Genomic DNA, 19407 nt, shown 5'->3' on the forward strand with positions numbered 1-19407 from the left:
TTTTGTTTCCTGGCTAGGCAAAGTAAGTTTTGCATAAAGGCAAAGACCTCATTTTTACCTGATTTATGTAAGAAATCTACTGATTCTACCCCACAGACTTGTAAAACACGAGGTGAGACAGCTGTTAAGGTATGTTCACGTTCTGAGGGATGCAAAACGGCTTCGACGTCATTTAACTTGAGACATCAAGGGCTTCTGAAAGCTTTAACAGAAAAAGCATAAGATTTTCCATTTAAAAACACAAACCTCTGCAGTCCATAGTTGACAATGTGTCCACTAAAATTAACAAAGGCAACAGCTGACATAATCTATTTAGAGGACACTGTCTCTGCAAAAAGTTTCCATAAGCACTAAAGCTGGCATCTTCCCCTCTCTTCAGCTGCCTATTTGAAGGAAACTTGTAGGGCCTTAATGACTCTGAAGTTTCAGTCCCCTTTCATATTTGATGGGTATTAAGCAAGGTTCAAAAGTTAAGGAAAATTGAATGAGAAAGGGATAGATGTGTATTGCCACAATGTTATCTAGCTTCTTTTTAACAACCAAGCCGGGAGCGTGCCACTAGAAAGGCACTGAACTGCACAGAAACTTAAGTGCTAAGGATTTTGTCATTTACACCACACCAGTGTAATTATATTGCTGAACAGACATGCTCTTTTGGCCAGTAAAGCAAACGCGCACGCAAGAAGCCCAACCCCACTGTAAATAAATCTCTTAAATGCAAACCAACCATAGGCAGCTTAAGTGGGAGCTCAGTTTGGCTTGCAGCCTATTTTGCTATCAAGCAAGCTTGCCACGGATACTTCAGGGCACATCCTTCCTAGATGTAGCACTCCTATTGGACTCAGGCAGCTACTGAACTTTTGAGATGTCTGCAATAGACTTGGAAGGACAACACCTCATCAGAAAACGAAAATTTTTTTTTTGGCAGTCTCGGTCAAAATATACCTCACAGCCTGGTTGCTATAACCTTCTAGTGCTTGCACGTGTGCATGCAGAGCCGGATTAACAGATCAGATGCTTAATGGATCCGATGCTTAACTTTTCCTTTCTTGACCTCCCCACTTCTTCCTTGCAGATAATCGCCAAGGGTTCTGCTTTGCTGAGGTTTTACAGACCATGTGTCAGATGGCTTCAAGCAGCCGAAATCTCGTCACTAAATCCGAGTGCTGCTGTGACGGAGGCCGGGGCTGGGGTAACCAGTGCGAGCTCTGCCCACTTCCAGGAACTACGCAATATAAGAAACTCTGTCCACATGGACCAGGCTATGCTACAGATGGAAGAGGTATTTGCAGGGATGAAAGGAGGTAGAAAAGGGGAAAGGAATACTCTTACATATTTAAGAAAAGGCAGTTTTCTCTTTGAAGCGCCTTTGAAGAATTTCCTGCAAAACGACAGTTGGATTTTTTCAAATGCTGCTGAGTGACTAGAAATTAAAAGCACCTTTAAACAGTAGCTGCAACAGGAATACTCACAGCTGTGCAGAATTTTTAGGGTTATGATCTAAAACAGGAGGCATCAACAAATGACCAAAAGCTAGAAACCATCCCAAAGCTTTTGCATGCTGAAGACTTACACATATGGCAAAAGGCAAAAATCAGTTGGTCTGACAACACTCTTACTGAATGCTTTGCAGTTATTATTTCCATAGAGGGAGCAGAAGCTGGCACATGTTTTTAATTGTGGTGAAAGCTTCTTAAACATCATCTAATCAAGTCATAAGAAAAAACTGACTTATACAGGTTTTGCATTTTGAGTGAGCAAAACTGGAACCAGATTACCCAATAAAGTAGCAGGAAACTTTTGGTGCAGAAAATAGAAAATTGGAAGGATGTTTGACTTTTGGTTCTGGCCCTTTTTTAAAAAAGGGGTACACATTTCTGTCAGACTCATGACAGCGATGACGTACTGGAAGAGAAGGACAATCCCCCCCCCCCCACCCCTTGCCAGTACGATTTCTGTAGTATTAAACTTGCTTTTTCATTCACTTTCTTATTCAGAAGGAAAATTTAACTGCACTGTCACATTCAAAACCCAGACCAATGAACTCTTGCCTGTCTTTTGAAAAATGATATATTTAATATTTCCTGTACAGATATTGATGAATGTAAGGTCATGCCAAACTTATGTAGAAACGGACAGTGTATCAACACCATGGGCTCCTTTCGATGCTTTTGCAAAGTTGGGTATACCACTGACATTAGCGGCACATCTTGTGTGGGTAAGATTCATCATCTTAATCCTCAGTTTTTTGTTTTGATTGGTGCATAACTATGCAGTGCAGCTCTCAGTCAACCTCTCTAAGCTCTCGTATCATAGCAATTGTTTTGTCTCTTTCACTTACTGTCCCTTCTTCTGCCAATACAGCTTTCTGGATTTTGCATAATTATATATAAGAACAGAAACAAGCTATACCAGCAATATTCCCGCAGCAGAATGAGCACGGATAATCATTATGACACGAAAATACATTTCGGATGTTGTAACCATTTTGAGGGACAAACTTGTTCATTGCTGCAGGGGCTGCATTTTTGCCACTTTCCTGCTGGTTAACACAAACATACCTGGTATGCCTGAAAAGAAAGGCTTGCTTCTTGGGGAAAAAAAAAATTTAGTATCACTGTCATTCTTTCTCATGCTTCAATGAAGAGACTCAGTTTGCCACTGTTGATGTACTACTCCACAGCGAAAGAAAGAGAAACCCTGGGGAAAAAGGAAAAAAACCACAGGGGACTTCCCTGCTAAAAAACTTTCTTGCCATTTAGGAGACCTCTTTTAAAGACGATCAGTACAGTAAATACTTGCCGGTTTCTCTCCTTAGATCTTGATGAGTGTTCCCAGTCGCCTAAACCATGCAATTTTATCTGCAAGAACTCAGAAGGGAGCTACCAGTGCTCATGTCCCCGGGGCTACATCCTTCAAGAAGATGGGAAGACATGTAAAGGTAAAGAAAATTACTGGTTGTGCTTTAACTTTACGGGAGATAAGTTCAAAGCGTGGCATTTTTTGCAAGTTAGACTAAAGGCAATCAAGTCGTTTTTTGTTGACTTTTCATAAGACAACAACATTTCTCACTTTCAGATCTTGATGAATGTCAAACCAAACAACACAATTGCCAGTTTCTCTGTGTCAATACCCTCGGAGGCTTCACGTGCAAATGTCCACCTGGTTTTACTCAACATCACACAGCTTGTATTGGTGAGAAAAACACGGCATTTCTTGCATCACTTTTTCTATAAGAACATTCTCCATTCTCATCCCTTTCTTTTGCGTTATATAAACGGTATTAATACAGAGCCATAAGGTCAGCAGTCCAAAAAAACCCCTAATTTTGGAAAGCAGCAATTATAGCTAAAGAAAAATCAAAATTTACCCATCTTTTGTATTTTCTTGCTTAGTAAACAGTTGTATATAGTTAATGCAGGTTACTGCATTCTAAGTATAACCATATGGAGATAAAAGGGTAAAGTACCAAAATCTGATTTAAAATGTAGTTAAACAAAAACAGACTGCTTTTTCTTCTGTAATAGATGCAGATGTCTTCAGCTCTTGAGCATATCTATAAAAAAAATCTTGGCAACTGAAACTATTCTAGTTCACCTAATACAGAAGTGCAGCCCTTTTCCACTGTCACCAGTTACACACCTGGGTCTTTTGCACTCGTAACTGAATTACAATTTGCACTTCCAATTTGTTAAGTACTTAAAGCGCTGCATGAGTCGTCAGGTCATCTGACATTTGAATAATTACATTTCCAAAATACACTTTTGCACCTCTGTGGTTTTCAACCTCTAAATAAACGTTATATGAAAATGCCTAATATCTTACCCCAAGGCCTACCAACTTTCTTCTCTGTCCTCTGCATTTTTAAGATAATAACGAATGTGGTTCTCAACCATCACTTTGTGGATCAAAAGGAATTTGTCAAAACACTCCTGGAAGTTTTACCTGCGAATGTCAGAGGGGATTTTCTCTGGATTCTACTGGATTAAACTGTGAAGGTAACTAGCAACGGTCAAATTCTTTTTCACTGTGCAAATCCTTACATCTGTCTCTAGTGAATCCTATGATATCAAAGACAAATCACAGCCATAAAACAGAGCGGCAGACAGAGTACAAGTGAGTATCAGAAATAGAGAGTAACGTACTTCAGAAATTTTAAGCATAAACGTATGTAAGAACAGACTGCCCAAGTCTTTTTTTTTTTTTAAATCAGTTTGTATACTAATCTGTAGGGTTTTTTTTTTAAATCTAACTGAACTCTCAAACAACAGTTTCCAGAGCGCTTTCAACTTCACATAGTTTTATGCGTCTAGAAGTCTAGCTGTTTTCTTTTTCATCCTCAGAGTCTAACACTAAATAGACTCCATCTACAATTTCTGTTTCAGCTAATTGTAATCATCCACTTGAAGCACCTAAAAATCAAATTCTGAATTTCCCTACTGCAGATCTTCTACTATAGAGCTACACATAGAGAAGGGCAGTTCACTACAGTTAAAAATACAAATTATATTCTCATGCTTAATCTCCCTTTACTGGCCAAAAAGGGAGCCCAAATCAGAAAATCTCCATGTCAGAGTTCCAGCATCTTCAGCAGGTCTCAGATTTTGAGCAAAGAGGAAATAAAAAAAAGACAGTATTAGGCCATCTGGCTGCTGAGATTTATAAACGCAAAGGTTTGCATGTGTACTAATCTACAGCATCTCAAAATGTCAACTACCTTGACAAACCATTTAAAACAGGAGTTGATATTTGGAGCCCCTTTCTGGACTAACAGTGCAGAATATTCCCAGACAGGTATTAGAAAACAACGTTTCTCATAAAGCACATGCATCCTCCCTGTATACTTCACCCAAAACCTGTGGAAGAAAACACTAAATCATACATGCCAAGGCGTTCACAAGTTACATATGCAAGTAGAACATCACAACTAACTGCTCTACCTGTTGTATGGCTTTCTGCACCTCAGGCTTTCACACCACCCAATCCCACAGAATTAGTTTCAAATTATAGCCAGCCAGAGTGTAACTTGGAATTTGCAAAGTCACGCATGATTTTTTTATTTTCTACTAGCACTACATACTGTACCTGATGCATTAGGCTGCTTACAGTAGCATGGTAGGTATTTATTTCCTATAGCAGATGCTGCTTCAGATGACCTTTATTTTTTTTTTTATTTTAAAAACACAATGGAAGATCTTTTGTGGCTTTCTCCTTCAGTTAGACATGCCTCTCAGGCTTTTTAGATAGCTTTTTATTTTTAATTGGCAAAGATGAACAAACGCACAGCCTCCAGCGTTGGTATGTGCTCCTCGCATTCAAACATGACTTAAGTGTTCCCGAAAACTGAAGACCTATTCCTACATAGTTGGTTTGAGAACAGAAATCCAGAAACGTTCAGATTCTAAGTATTACATCAAAGCACCATCCTGCAGAGTTACTAGAAAGAGCATTTCTTCTCCACATCTGACTAACATAGCTAAGGTTCAAAAGCTCCAATTTACTACTGACAGACGTAAAGAGGCACCGCATGAGTTTGGCTTTCCAAAAGACTAACCTGGGTGATACTTCCATCTTAGAACAGTACTTCTGTCCTAAGTATTGTTATTTAGATGATTATGATCAAAGTGGAGTAATATATTTGGCAACATGCATAATCATGTTTCCATTCGTGTTCTACTCTTCTCCCATTGCAAAGATGTGGATGAATGTGATGGAAACCACAGGTGCCAGCACGGCTGTCAAAACATTCTGGGAGGATACAGATGTGGATGCCCACAAGGATATATCCAGCATTACCAGTGGAATCAATGTGTTGGTAAGGAAACAAAACACAGAATACGTTAAAACAGCAAAGGCGTCATAGTCGTTGCAACGACAATTACCAACTGAGCACAAGAATGAGCAGGGGGTAAAACATTTACAGGTGTCAGGACACGGAAATTTTCTCTCCCCCTGCCCCCTACTACTCCCAACACCCATGAATGATACAAGATAAGGCCACACACTCATCCTGTTAATACTATGTGACAAGGTGTTTTTTCCTAGTCAGCCCTACCTTCCGAATCCCTTCTCGGAAAAAATCCCCTTCTTAGAAAGGTGAAAAGGTGTTTCAGTGAGTTCCTGAAAGCACGAATACAAACACCTCTGCTGGAAAACACACACAAAAATCCCACCTTCCTTCAGTAAGAATCATCCCTGCCACCATTAACATTTTTAGAATACTACAGAATAGCATCAATAGTGAACAGAGGGAAAGAAAACATCAACATTAAGGATTTCTTACTTTCAAAGTACAGTCTTAAGGCCAATATTAGTTTTCTCTAGGCAGACTACAGGGAAAGCAAAACAGTCAGCTCAGCAGTCAAGTCTTGTAGGTTTAGTTCAGTTGCTTTATCACTTCTTCTCTGTGTTTCAAAAACTTAGCTACCAAGTGGAACGCAGGAAATTAAACAAACAAAAAGCCACAAATAACCGTACCCTACTGTTCACTAACCACCAGAACAACATATTCATCTTTTCAAGTTTGTTGTTAGCAGTTCTTTCTTAGCGTTGTCATCATCAGAGGATGGCTGCGGGCACTGCCATAGATCCCTAATAGGAGGTATGGACAATCTAAGCTATCTAATTCAGTTTATAACTCCATTTTATATTAAACAGGCAGTTTTTCCTGAAGTCCCAACCATCACCACCACGCCCCCACCTCCTGCTGCCCTCCTACACAGGAAGCAAAAGAACTGAGCAGCAAGGAGCTGGGGAGGTCACACAACACCCAGCTCTCACACAGCTCCAAAACAGCTACAGTCTCTGAATGTATTAGTCCTCAACAGAACAGGTCTTCTAATAATTGCAGGCAAGAATGCTAAAACATGCTCTAGTGATTGATACCAGTGAGGAAAACAGCTACAGGGAAACACATCCTTGCTGAGGGAAATGAAACGTGTGCCAATTATCAAAGGCGTAATCTTTTCATACAAGAATCTCTCTTCCTCACTCATTTTTCACAGTATAATCTGGACCCAAATCAGTCACACTGCAACTGACACAGAAGGAATGTCAGCATAGGTACGAACCAGAAGGGAAGACAGAGGAAAGGCTATGAATGAGCAGCAGTAACTATATTAGAGCCAAACACTTGAAAAAAGTAAATTTTGTGTATTGTACTGTGATGATATGCAAAGCAAGCTCAGTATAGTATTAAGACTGAAGCAAACATTTGCAGTGATTATCACATAACAGCTGAAGGCAAACAGAAACATGAAAAGCTTTTATCAAAAGCTAAAGAAATGCAAGAATTCAAAGAAGAAACCCAAAAGTATGCTAGTCTGTCAGACTACGTTTGACAGAGCATTCAAGAGAGAAGCTAAACAACCTAATATCAAAGCAAGAACAATAGTTCCTGCAAAAAGGATAGCATCAGACATAAAATAAATATTATCTGGACTCACACTGGGATCTAGCATTAGATTAGAAATGATACAGTCCATTTAGAGAAGGAACAGCACCAGTTCAGACATCTGGAGTCTTTACAGCACGCATGATGAATACTGCGGGCATTTTGATGAAATCCCTTGATGGCAGACCGAGAAATAAAGTGCAGAAGAGCGCTAATAGGGGGTAAGCTATAAGAGGTCTACTGCATAGAAGTCCTCTGTAAGTTGCTGCATCCTTCCTGAGGTATCTCAAATTTCTAAGTAGCACTCCAACCCACTTCAAAATTAAAAACAAATCGCAGACTGACTACACTGAGCAAAGTTACAACAAGCTCCAGACGGGAACGCCTCCTGTCACCTGTGATCTTCCTAGCAGTAGGAGACCAACAATGGAAAAATACCACGTAGGAGTTAGAGGAGATTATGATGGATCTCACAAACAGGACAACCTGCTTTTACAAAGGATACCTAGCATCAGAAGCCTTCAGGCCAAAGCCCAGATTGATAAGGTACAAAGAATTACAGAAAGAATAGTATCAAGACACTCCCTCCCAAAATTCATAAAGTGCAGCAAGTTATTCAACTGACATAGAAGAGGCTCAGCATTGCAAGTATCTGTGAGCATTCTTTTAAAGAAAGAAGGGCTTTTCAAATTAACTTTTGTATATTTTTGTAAGAAACTCTGCACTTAGGATAATTTGATACTTAATTGTCCAAAGCTTCATAATCAGCTTTAGACAAATTGCTAACCTCAGAAAACACTTGAAAAGGATACCATAGAAAGTGTGCTGGCAACAACAGACATCTGTGCAGCTTCAGAGTAGCAGGACAAGAACATTATAAAGGTAGGACACGCATACAAATGGAGTGGAAAAAAAGTTGAGGAAGGCATTAGACTGGAATCACCAAGGACTGAAGCTTTGAGACAGACAAGAATCCTATGGTGGTATAGAAATGAAACGCGAGTCATTAAAATGCTGTGAGAAGCAGCAGAGATAGTTGAAAAACATGGCTAAAACGGGAGGGGGGGGGGGAAAGAATAATAATAAAGAAAGGTAATGAAGAAACCACACTTCAAACAGAAGAGAAACATAATAGAAATCCATAATGCCCACTTCAAATTTAGCAGGAGCCTCGGCAGCTACTGTTTCCACACTAAACAGAATAATCTTGCAGTTAATGCCGCAGAGTAGTGTTCAGGAGCTCTGGTTTCTTCTCCTGGCAAGATGCCTAGAGGGAGTCACCCTTTAACACCTGTAAGATGAAGATAATGCTTTTTTTTTTTTTTTTTTTTTCCTTCCATCCTGTCATTTGGGTTGGGCTGTTTAGATTGCCTTTCCCCTCACAGAGCCTGCAATTTTCTACTGCAAGTTTATATTAACTTCACCCCATCGCGTTAAGTGCCCATAAACGCCGTCATGGTTGATACTTAACTGGGGTGCCAGCTTGCTTCTCCTCTGTGGATCTCATCTGGGAGCATACCTTGCCAGGGGAAAGAGTATTGACAAGGAGCCCCAAGCAATAGAACAAGAGACATGTCCTTGGGGGGGGGGGGCAGAGGGGGCATTGAGCATCTTCAAACACATCTTCATCCCAGCTATGTGTCTTTGGGACTTCCGGCAACGTAGTTTCCCTTCTGGGGATATGGATGTGAGGGCTGATGAGGTCAAAGATGAGGCAACACTTTCTATTTCCACTCCATCCTCACCTAAATTCCTGCAAACTCCATCCAGGGCTGGAGAGGGGACAGGAAGGCCATGCTGCAGAAACACAAGCAAAGGGTGCAGCTGCAAAGCAACAGAAGGTGAGGAACGGAGTTGCTACTCAGCAACTTGCTTCCTCAAGGGCGTACCTATATGATTCCTTCCCACTGAGAAAATTTACATAGCACAAAAAACAGGGAGGTTGGGGGGGGGGGGGCGGGGAGTGTAACTGGATCTAGAAGAACCTGTGTGCTGAAGCATTTTTTACAGGCCAGCATCCAAGAGTTAACACTGGAACACGCTTAGCGCTAATATACTCAAGCCTTGACAGCACTTCATTTAAATACTGAGGAAAGAGACATTACCATGTTAAGATGAGTCACATTTAACACGCACAGGCCAAGGCCTGCTCAAGACTTGCACTAGAGCCCTAGAACTTACAGATTACGCTTACGGATTAAGTTTACGCTTTGCGATGTTGAGCCTTTCTGATGTCTACCCAGATCAGAAGCTATCGTATACTTTTGTTTGCTTACTAGATGAAAATGAATGTTCCAATCCTAATGCCTGTGGCTCTGCTTCTTGCTACAACACGCTTGGAAGTTACAAGTGTGCCTGCCCATCTGGATTTTCTTATGACCAATTCTCAAGTGCATGCCACGACGTGAATGAGTGTTCTTCTGCCAAGAACCCCTGCAATTACGGTTGTTCCAACACTGAAGGTGGTTATCTTTGTGGCTGTCCACCCGGCTATTACAGAGTTGGACAAGGGTGAGTATTCTTCTGTAGCCCTCTGAAGAGGCACATTCCGAGGGCCACGAAAAGTTTGGGCAGTAGTTAGACTGAAGAGCAGAGGTGCCAATGAAGGACAGGCTACCAAGTCATCCTTTCCGTTCCTTTTGTGCACAACCTACCCACGCTGCGTGTAAATACCTGAAGTAGTATTAGAAACTTCAGTGTGTTTGTATAAGCAGCACAGCACCCCCTCATTTTACATCTAGCATACAAGCAAAATTAAACAATTAGTTCTGCTTCCCCCTCCAATATTAGCACAAGAACTCCTTCACACATCTGCTAAAGGAAGACTGTTACTACATAAGAAAACATAGTGTTCGCTCAGATAACTAAGGGTTTTAAACCATACTATCAACCTAGAAAGTTAAATCAAGATTCTTCTGATACACGACAGTGGCCAGCCCCTTTATTTCAACAGTCAGAGGAAGCTGGTTTTGCTCCATTCCTTCACAATATTTGTAAACCGAAAAACGAGAAAAGCCTACAGGCTTTCAGCCTAACAGCCATATTCCATTCAGTATGTCACACTACTGAGAACAAAATTCATTCACAGACCTCCTCAGGAGAGGAGGGAGGGGAGATCAACACTGTGGGACAGGTTGTGCACACTCACTTTCCATCTAACTGGAGAGTTCGTAAAACTGAAAGAAGTCATTAAAACAGTTGCTTTTAATCAACAGCCACTGTGTCTCAGGGATGGGATTTAACAAAGGCCAGTACCTACCACTGGATGGAGATGCTGATGAAGAGAATGCTTTGTCCCCTGAAGCATGTTACGAGTGCAAAATCAATGGCTACTCCAAAAAGGACAACAAGAAGAAGAGAAGCATTGACGACACTGTACGTACTGGGGTAAACAAACACTGTGACGTACTTGGAGGTGTACGTTCAGAGATATCATCTCAATACTGTCAGAAAGCGGAGGGAGTGTTATGATAGGCCACACCCAGTGTTCAAAATATTTTTCTCCCCTGTCCTCCCTCATATTTGCACACTTATGTCCTGTTGGCACAAATGCTGAGACAATCAGAAAGACATCAACAGTTATGAACAACTGCACTTTTTAAAGCTTGTAAAGAATCCTTTGTAGTGTGAGATGTGGTCTAGTTCCTGGAAATATCTCAAATTCAGGGAAATAAGTTTCCTATAATTACAGAGGCCTAGGACACTGGTGATGTCTGCAATCTGTTCCGCTGCTGACCTGTGGTACATCATATTTATGATACCTCAGATCTCAAGTTTTATCTTCTAGGAGGTTGGAAAGCATCTTATGGTTCAGGACAGCTACATAGATGATCTCGCCGCAGACTATTTTAGTCTAAACATCTGTTCCATGGTTACTCACAACTGAGGGGAACTGGAGTCCATGGTAACTGATATACTTAAGTCCTAGATTTGCAACGCTGCTGAAGGTATTTGAGATTTAGACTTCAGACTTGAACGTTTTCTTACTGCTTTTTGCAGGCTTATAAAAATAAGTAATGGACAGTCATGGAACGCCAGCAATAACATTTATGCCTTTTAGAGGCCTTAAGATAAAACAAGCAAACCTGTGTACCTACTGTCAGCATTATCTGTATGATAGGATGCAGTCTTGCAGCACTAGCCCAGGTCCTGAAAGCTGCAGTAATGGCAAACTGGCTTGGTTTTGCAGGAGGGAAGGAGAAAGAGGAGAGAGTTTTTTTTCCTTCAACAGGAACTGTGGCAACAGGAACTGTGGCAACAGGAGCTGTGCCTAAAGAACACAGCAAGAGGAGTCCGTTTCTTAGCAGATCCATTGACCAAGTGCCTTCAGGCAAACACACAAACCCTCAGCTAAAATAGCAAGATGTGCTGACCACAAAATTTACATTCAAGGAATGGAGAAACAGGTCCCCTTTCTGAAAGGATAGCACTTGCAACAAATCCAGAGTTACCACCTCAGTACATACTACTTTGCATGGCTGCTGCCAGCAAAGCCGGTTCTTGTCTTGGCAGAGTTTCTAAAGAGGCCAGCACTCATGTAATTCCTGCTCTAAAGGATGTAGTGTTGGCACTTAGAATCCAAATGTTTGATTTCCCCATACACATCCACAGTCCACACAAACATCCCTTTCCTTTCTCCTCCCCCACTCCTTCTGGACCTGTTCCACTCTGAATTTAAGTATTTCACACATCTTGCAGAACATGGTATTTACAGCCCTCACCTGAGCAGGGTAAGCGCTCAAATTCCACACAATATGTTAATAGAAGTGGTTGGAGGGTGGCAGGGAGGAAAGAAGTACCAATCAGAAACTATTATGTACTTTGAATTCTAGCATTTAGAGTACTAGAAATGGAACAGCTTTAAAAAAAAGTTTCACAACACCATCACGTCCGTAAAAACCAAATGAAGGTCTCACGACCATGATTTGTATGGGGTATGATTTTTAACATGCTTTGGTAACTGCTCCCATCCACAGATTTTCCTTGCTTTTACCACTTGTTTCTAATTATACTACCTAGCAGTACACATATGTACTCACATGTGACTAGAATGCCCTCAGAGAGGAATCCTTTCCCATCTTTACTGCAAAAGGATCCTGGCAATACCCCACATAGCATCCAACTTCTTTAAGAAGGCCACAGCCTATGGATTTCTGTAGAAGCACTTCCAAAAGCAGTTCCTTGTTAGGGCTTTCATAGGAACGCACTCATTCTCTCCCCTGGCCCCCAAGCGTGCTCAGAGCCAACACGTCAGGACAAATTCACACCTGCAGCATAACCACACTGAAGTGCTCATTAAGAGCACATTACCGATCTGCCAGCAAAACAAGTGCAGGAACTTTTTCTGCACTTCTCGCAGTGGTCAAAATAGGATGCAAGTGGACAACATGACATACCAGCCATTTCTGTAGGAAGCATTTCTGTAGAATACAGCAGTTCTCTCCTTACTCCCCATGACCAAATGCAGAGCCTAATTGTTTGCAGAAGCCATGATTCATGAAGACTGTTTTACCAGAAGTTTCTGGGAATTCCAATACAGCATTGTGGTGAGGGTCCTATTCTATAATTTTTCACAGTGAAGCACATAATTTGCTCATTAAAACAAGATAGTGCAGTAAAGACTATAGAGAGGCCCAACTAAACGTTCGCCTCTTCTGTACAGGGACTTTTTGAAAGCACAAAGTTAAAAAGATTCTGAGAAGAAACTGAAATCTGAGCCCTCTCCATGGGCTTGATGCTGTAACTTTAATTATCCTGTTAAACCTGTGTGAGAAACCTTTAAGATTTACAGGGTGTGTTATATGGAATCAAGCAGTTCTCCCAGCTGGAAGGGATTTACAATGGTTTCTTTCACAGCTAGAGTTTGAGAAATGCAGAAACTGTTAACAGTCATTTATTATTCCTCTCTCAGTGCAAGTGAGTATGTGTTTCTCTCTTGCTCTAAACATCCTTTCTTCTTTACTTCAGATCGAGCAAATTAGCTTGGAAAGCCTAGACATGGATAGTCCTTTGAGGATGAGTGTCAACATCTCCAGGCTTGATAACAAAGAGCATATCCTAGAACTCATGCCAGCCATAGAGCCCCTTACCAACCACGTGCGCTACATCATCTCAAACGGCAACGATGATGGCATCTTTCGAATCCATCAGAGGGAGGGACTCAGTTATTTGCACACAGCCAAGAAAAAGTCAGTGCCTGGAACTTACACACTGGAAATCACTAGCATTCCTCTATATAAGAAAAAGGAGCTAAAGAAACTGGAAGACAGCAACGAGGACAACTACCTCCTAGGAGAGCTCGGAGAAGCTCTCAGAATGAGGCTGTGGATAGAACTCTACTAGCCCTCTTCCAGCCTTAGCCCAGTTCTTCAGTCCCTTTCATACACCTATTTATCCATTTGAGCATGTTTGCTTTCCAAAAGCTTTGAGCAAGTCACTGACTTTTGGGGGAGGGGGAAAGAGGGGAAGACCTCTTTCTTTCCATCCTGCCGAGACTGCAGAACCACCCTTGCAGGAGGGGTAACTTAGACTTTGCCATGGCCAAAAGTTTGATTACAATGGCGACCATGGTTACTGTATCTTTTATATAACCTCAATTTAAAAGTATATTAAAAAGCTAAAGTTCAAGGGGTCATCATATGGCACTAAATGGCACAAAAAAAAATGTGAGCTATTTTTTCCTGTTAGCAGTCTGTAACACTTCGGGTATTTTGCTATAGTTCCTAATTAAAAAAAATATAGATGTTTATTTATTTTTAATGCAGTAATATATGGAGAAAGTAACAAATTATGTAAACAAAAGGGAAAACTTGGTTGTTTTTCTTTAGATTTATAAATTTGAACTATAACATTTTAGAGGTGCTTTCTTAAAAAAAAAAATTCCAGTAGATTTGAAAGATGTTTCCTTTCGTATTTGTGCCAGTCATCCAAATAGTATATAAGTAATTTTTAAAGGTATCAGAACTGAAAGAGCACTTGTAATTCATCCTCTAGATATGCTAAAGTGCTCTTGCAAAACTCTTGAGTATTCAAAAAAAAAAAAGGAAAGAAAAAGTCTTAAAGGACAAAAATTACAATATTAGTCTCTGCAAAGATCATATTTCACAGCAGGTCACTAGGACTGTATTCTGAATCAACCACGTCAAATACTGGAAGCTGAGGCACAACCACTGTAGCAAAATACCTTGACTGCTTTTAATACCATTAGAATTGCAGAACCAAACTGTACTGTACTTCCTCCCAATAACCTCAAGGAACCACACATACCACCACAACACCTCATTCTCAACAAAGGTGCTCTACATACTTGCATTACTGTAGGCAGCTGAAGAAAACAAGTCTCTCTTTGAAGGGAACACCTGATGTTTCATACTGTTTGGTGCTGGCTTGAATTAATGGTGCATTTACTAAAAATTGAGAGCTGTATCAGGACTGCCATATGTGCAAACTAATTATGCAGCAAAGACAAAGAAAACGTGTATTTGAAATCCATTTGTTAGAAGTTTCATTAATACTGTAGTTATACACCATACGCCTCATTTTATCATAGCTTATTTTGTAAGAAAGATGTTTGTACAATGAGTTGACATTTAGTTTACTTTAGTAATTTTTTTAAAAGATGTTGTACCATTATGTGTTAAGTGTATGTCTCAATGGTGCTTTTTTTTTGACAGCTGGTGCCTGTAACTAGTCATGTAACAGAATCTCATATGTGAAAATAGCCAAAGCACATGCTGACTCCAGGTTTGTTTCAGTCGCATATCAGTGCTGACCAAAGATTAGTATCAAGCTATACTCACTGGTTCTTCTTTTATTTTATTGTGTTCTTTTTTTTTTTTTTTTGGAAAAAGAAACATTGTAAATTTTTTAATCAAATGTTTGTAAGAAAAAAAAAGTTTTGTTTGTAGGGCAACAAAACTTTGTAGGTACAACAACACTTTTCTTGCAATAAAGCTTATTTTGGGGTAGGTTTTTTTTGAAACGTCCGTGTTCTTTGCAGAAAGATCAGCATCTAACTGTAGACTCGGAGGGTTTCAGACACAGAAAAAGGAGCTGTATAGCGCAAACTTTTCTTCAGCTACTTTCAAGTAAGGTTATTCAGCACTTACTGACCTAGTTCCTCCATCAGCGCAGAGCTGAAACACAGGCATTAAACTGTCCTTACGCAGTTAGATCTCTGCCTCAATTCTATCAAAACCGGTCATACCTTAGATTCAAGTGCACTGACGTTACAGAAAGCTTTTGCTTATCCACATAACAAAAGCAGTAGCACCATCACAATTCAAGTTTGATCTTTCAGCTCTAGAAACCCCCCCCCGCCCATACTTTTAAGGGGTAAGTAGAGTAGAAGACCTTCTTCCTAACTAAGCACTGAATAAACCATTAAGACTTAACATTATTTAAAACTTAAAGATTTAATAGAAATACTTTTGTTAGCTGGCAGTCCCCTGTTTGAGGGCCCTTCATCAGATACACAGTCAAGCCTGGTAACGCAGAAATGCTTCAAGAACGCTTCTTAAAGCGTTCAAGGTTGCCACAAAGACTTTTACTAGAGAAAGTTACACAGCCTTTTTATTCCATCCTGGGTTAAGCTGTGTTTGTTTGTTTGCTTAACAGCCACTACTGAACATGTATTTTTGTCACAGCAATAATAGCCAGATAAAGGGAAATCAGAACCATCAGAGCATTGAACTAAAATGCAAAATATTTGAATTGTCTCATTTCAAATGTACACCTTAATTTCTAATTTTACAGGTGAATATAATAAAAAGATAAACACATTTTGCACTAGCAGAATTAGCCCTACGCGTTACTGCTCTTTTGAAGAAGTGGCACTTTAAAACTTAATTGCATTAAAAAGTCAAGCTGCAAGTCTAAGGATCTAATAACTGGGTGGGGTATGTCTGCATTAACAACAGGTCTCCCTAGAGCACCAGCCTTAAAAATAAATAAATAAATAAATAAAGTCTGTATTCATAATGCATGTGTTCATATGACAGTGAAATAACTACCTTCTCCAACTAAACTGGTATCAGCATAAAACTATTCTTCCCCATGTTTTCAAAGAACTCGACTTACACAATTTGCCTGCCACCCTCCCCGCTCCCCTAAAATAGTTATAAAGAAATAAGATAATCACAAGTTTTTAAGGAATTGTACACTGAAATTTTACTCCAGAAAGAAAATAGTAAGTCAGGAATTATGGCATTATAATGATTCTCCTAACTACTGACTGCCAATTAGACATTGTATGTTCAGAAGGATGGACTTATTTGCCTGGGGTATTCCTTGAAGCCTACACGCGTATTCAGATGCGGTTGGCATTTAATAATGCATCAACTTAAGTAACACCATCTGAAATTACCTGGAACCAAAGTTACCTGACACTACCTTCAGATATCGTCTTACAAGTTTCATTAAGGTTCAAACCTGCTTCTGGGTAAAAGCATTGAAGTCCACAGAAATAAGTCGTCCTTTAGAGGCCTGATATATATCTCCAGTATGGCACTGACTTAACCGCTCTTAACAGCTATTTTCCAAGAAGGCTACGCTTTGTCCAAGATGGGAGCTTTCCAGGAAACGCTTAGTGCGAGAAAAGCCAGCAGAGTGAACCTAACAGAGCATTATGCTCTGCTGCCAGCTCTCAAGAAATAGAAAACAGTAGCACCACTCTTGTAGCAACTCTTCCAAGGCTACAAGTTTCAGAGGATTTCACCAATATTGGGAGATTCTTCGCAGGTTCTATGAACACTAAATAGGTTTAAGGGGCCAAGAACAAATCAGGGTTGCGCTCTTTTTTCTAAAGAAGGAACTACCATCTACACCTGCGTTAACTAATGATACAGTAAGTACAATTAAAATGTATCCCTTCACTAGAAAAACAGTATTATCCTCTCCCACCTTATAACGCACAAGGCAACTACGCGCAATATTGACAGAAAAGCCTCATCCTCCACCCCCAGTTTCACATCCAGGCAAAAAACCTCAGACAAAGAAAACAAATCCCAGCTACTCCTCCAAAAAACAACTATCACTGTAAACATTTGGATATCCGTTTCTCCATACTACTGTACCTCTAGTCTTTTCATTTTTGAGTATTTAATGAGAAAAATGACTACACACGCACAGAAAGATGATCAGCATTCCAGCAAGCTACAGAAAACCAAAACCTGCTGTTAACAGTAAACTGAAAATTGTCTCGCTATTTAAGAGGCTGCAGTGTAAGAGGTCTCTTGGTAATCTGAAGCTATGCTTGCAGTAAGTATAGGTAACATCTAAGGCCAGCTCTAGCCAAGGGGGGCACAGCACTACAGGCTACCCATGCTACTAAGTTTCCAGTGCTGGTGCAGATGTAGACCTTGCTCAAGGTATCCAAGATAACTAGATTACAGGAACCCGCAACCATTCTAATGCGACTCAGATGTAACCTTATGACAAAACTTCCTTAATGCAGAAAAAGAATCATTTCTCGAGTCCTGGCTCCACCTTCACGCTTTCTTCTTCCAACACAGACTTTTTCCTGTGATATACAGGCTCTTTCATTTTCCTCCTTCCCTGTTTAGGCAAGAAACAGGTGAGTGGATACATTTCAGTGCCACTGCTCCATTTCGTCTCTATTTTTAACAACAATCTGACAGTGTCTATTCCCCACCAAGAAACACACCTCTTACTATCATACTTCCTCATCATCGTTGTTTATATATAAATTAATAACCTAAAATTTCTTTTCAGAAAAAGCATTTGGGTTTTTTCCCCACTTTCCTGCAAGGACTCAGTCACTCAGCTCTAGTTCTGAACTTCAGCTATCCTACCATGCCATTCCTAAAGTTCATCATCATTTACTATCATCCCACAACATTGCCACAATCAGTCAAAAACACACACCCCTCCTTTTCTATCCCCAGACACTCCAAAGTGTTTGACCTCCATATACGCATTAATGCATGCGACGTGCAGCCTGCCTCAGGGCTGCTCCTCCTCCTTCTTTGAGCATGGCTCCAATTCAGTAAACAAGAGAGCAGAACTCATGAGCTTAAGCGTCCCGTAATTATTTCCGAGCGCTCCGTGTCCTTCCTTGGTAGCCAAACCCTTTAAAATCTATCCAGCAGCAACACCGCAACAATTCTAATACCTGGTATTTCATGTTTCTTCTCTGAAAGGAAGGACCTATGCTGTCTTTCATACCTCTAGGCTCTTCACCACACGTCCTAAAATGGAGTATTTTTCAAAGGGGGCTTATCTGACCAACTTGGGATGATCAGTTAAATTTTGGTGTAATGGATGTGGCTAGCAGACCAACAGCCAAAGAACCTGCCTTTGCGCTAAAACTAGAAAAGAATGCAGGAGTGGCAATGTGCTGCAAAACTAAATATAGCGAAAACCTCACTGCCCTGAGCGTGTCTCTTAATTCTTCCTGTATGTTATACATGAAGCCTAAGCACCTAGACTAACCGACACTGCAAGACAGACATGTTTCAAATCCTGCCCTTTTTCTTGGCCTTAAGAGATTTACTCAGAAGGGGATGAAGATTCACAACGCTAGAGTTGCACTGCTTAAAGCAGGAGAGAAGGAAAACTTGAGAAGGTAAGAGGACATTTTATACCTAAAACTAAGTTTTAGTCCCTCCTGCAGCTGTTCACATATTTGACACCAAATCACTACGGTAGAGGTAGGAAGTAGATCCTTAGTTCCTATAGCCTTACAGAAGGGTATAGCCACACTGATGAAGGAGGATGTTTCACACCTCACCTACGAGGTTTATTTCGAAAACGCCAACCACTATGTCAGTACGGGTGACCAGAGAAACGTTTAACCTGTGAATTCAGACAGGACCTCAGTACGAGCAATGACTCACTGCTTTGGCTTGTCAAGAATGAGGTGCTTCTACCCGTGGCTGAAAACAGATCTTGAGACTCCAGCAGAAACAGCTGGTGTCATGCAGCTACTTCAAAGCCTCCAAAAGTACTTGCTACCCAAACAGGGATTTTGTGGATTAGAACTGTGAACTCCAAGG

General features: G+C 40.5%; 1 protein-coding gene across 1 annotated transcript in view; it reads left to right on the plus strand.

The window, feature by feature from the left end:
• LOC104150271 (fibrillin-2) overlaps positions 1-15358 on the plus strand; it is a 181816-nt gene extending 166458 nt beyond the window's left edge. Inside the window, exons 57-65 of the mRNA XM_068928296.1 lie at positions 1076-1282; positions 2093-2218; positions 2819-2941; positions 3079-3195; positions 3870-3998; positions 5696-5815; positions 9673-9904; positions 10609-10768; positions 13361-15358. Of these exons, the coding sequence (XP_068784397.1) occupies positions 1076-1282; positions 2093-2218; positions 2819-2941; positions 3079-3195; positions 3870-3998; positions 5696-5815; positions 9673-9904; positions 10609-10768; positions 13361-13735 (1589 nt within the window). The 3' untranslated portion in view covers positions 13736-15358. The remainder of the gene's footprint in view (positions 1-1075; positions 1283-2092; positions 2219-2818; positions 2942-3078; positions 3196-3869; positions 3999-5695; positions 5816-9672; positions 9905-10608; positions 10769-13360) is intronic.
• Positions 15359-19407: the final 4049 nt, after the last annotated feature.

The sequence above is a fragment of the Struthio camelus genome, chromosome Z (assembly GCF_040807025.1).
Source record: "Struthio camelus isolate bStrCam1 chromosome Z, bStrCam1.hap1, whole genome shotgun sequence".
Lineage (NCBI taxonomy): Eukaryota > Metazoa > Chordata > Aves > Struthioniformes > Struthionidae > Struthio > Struthio camelus.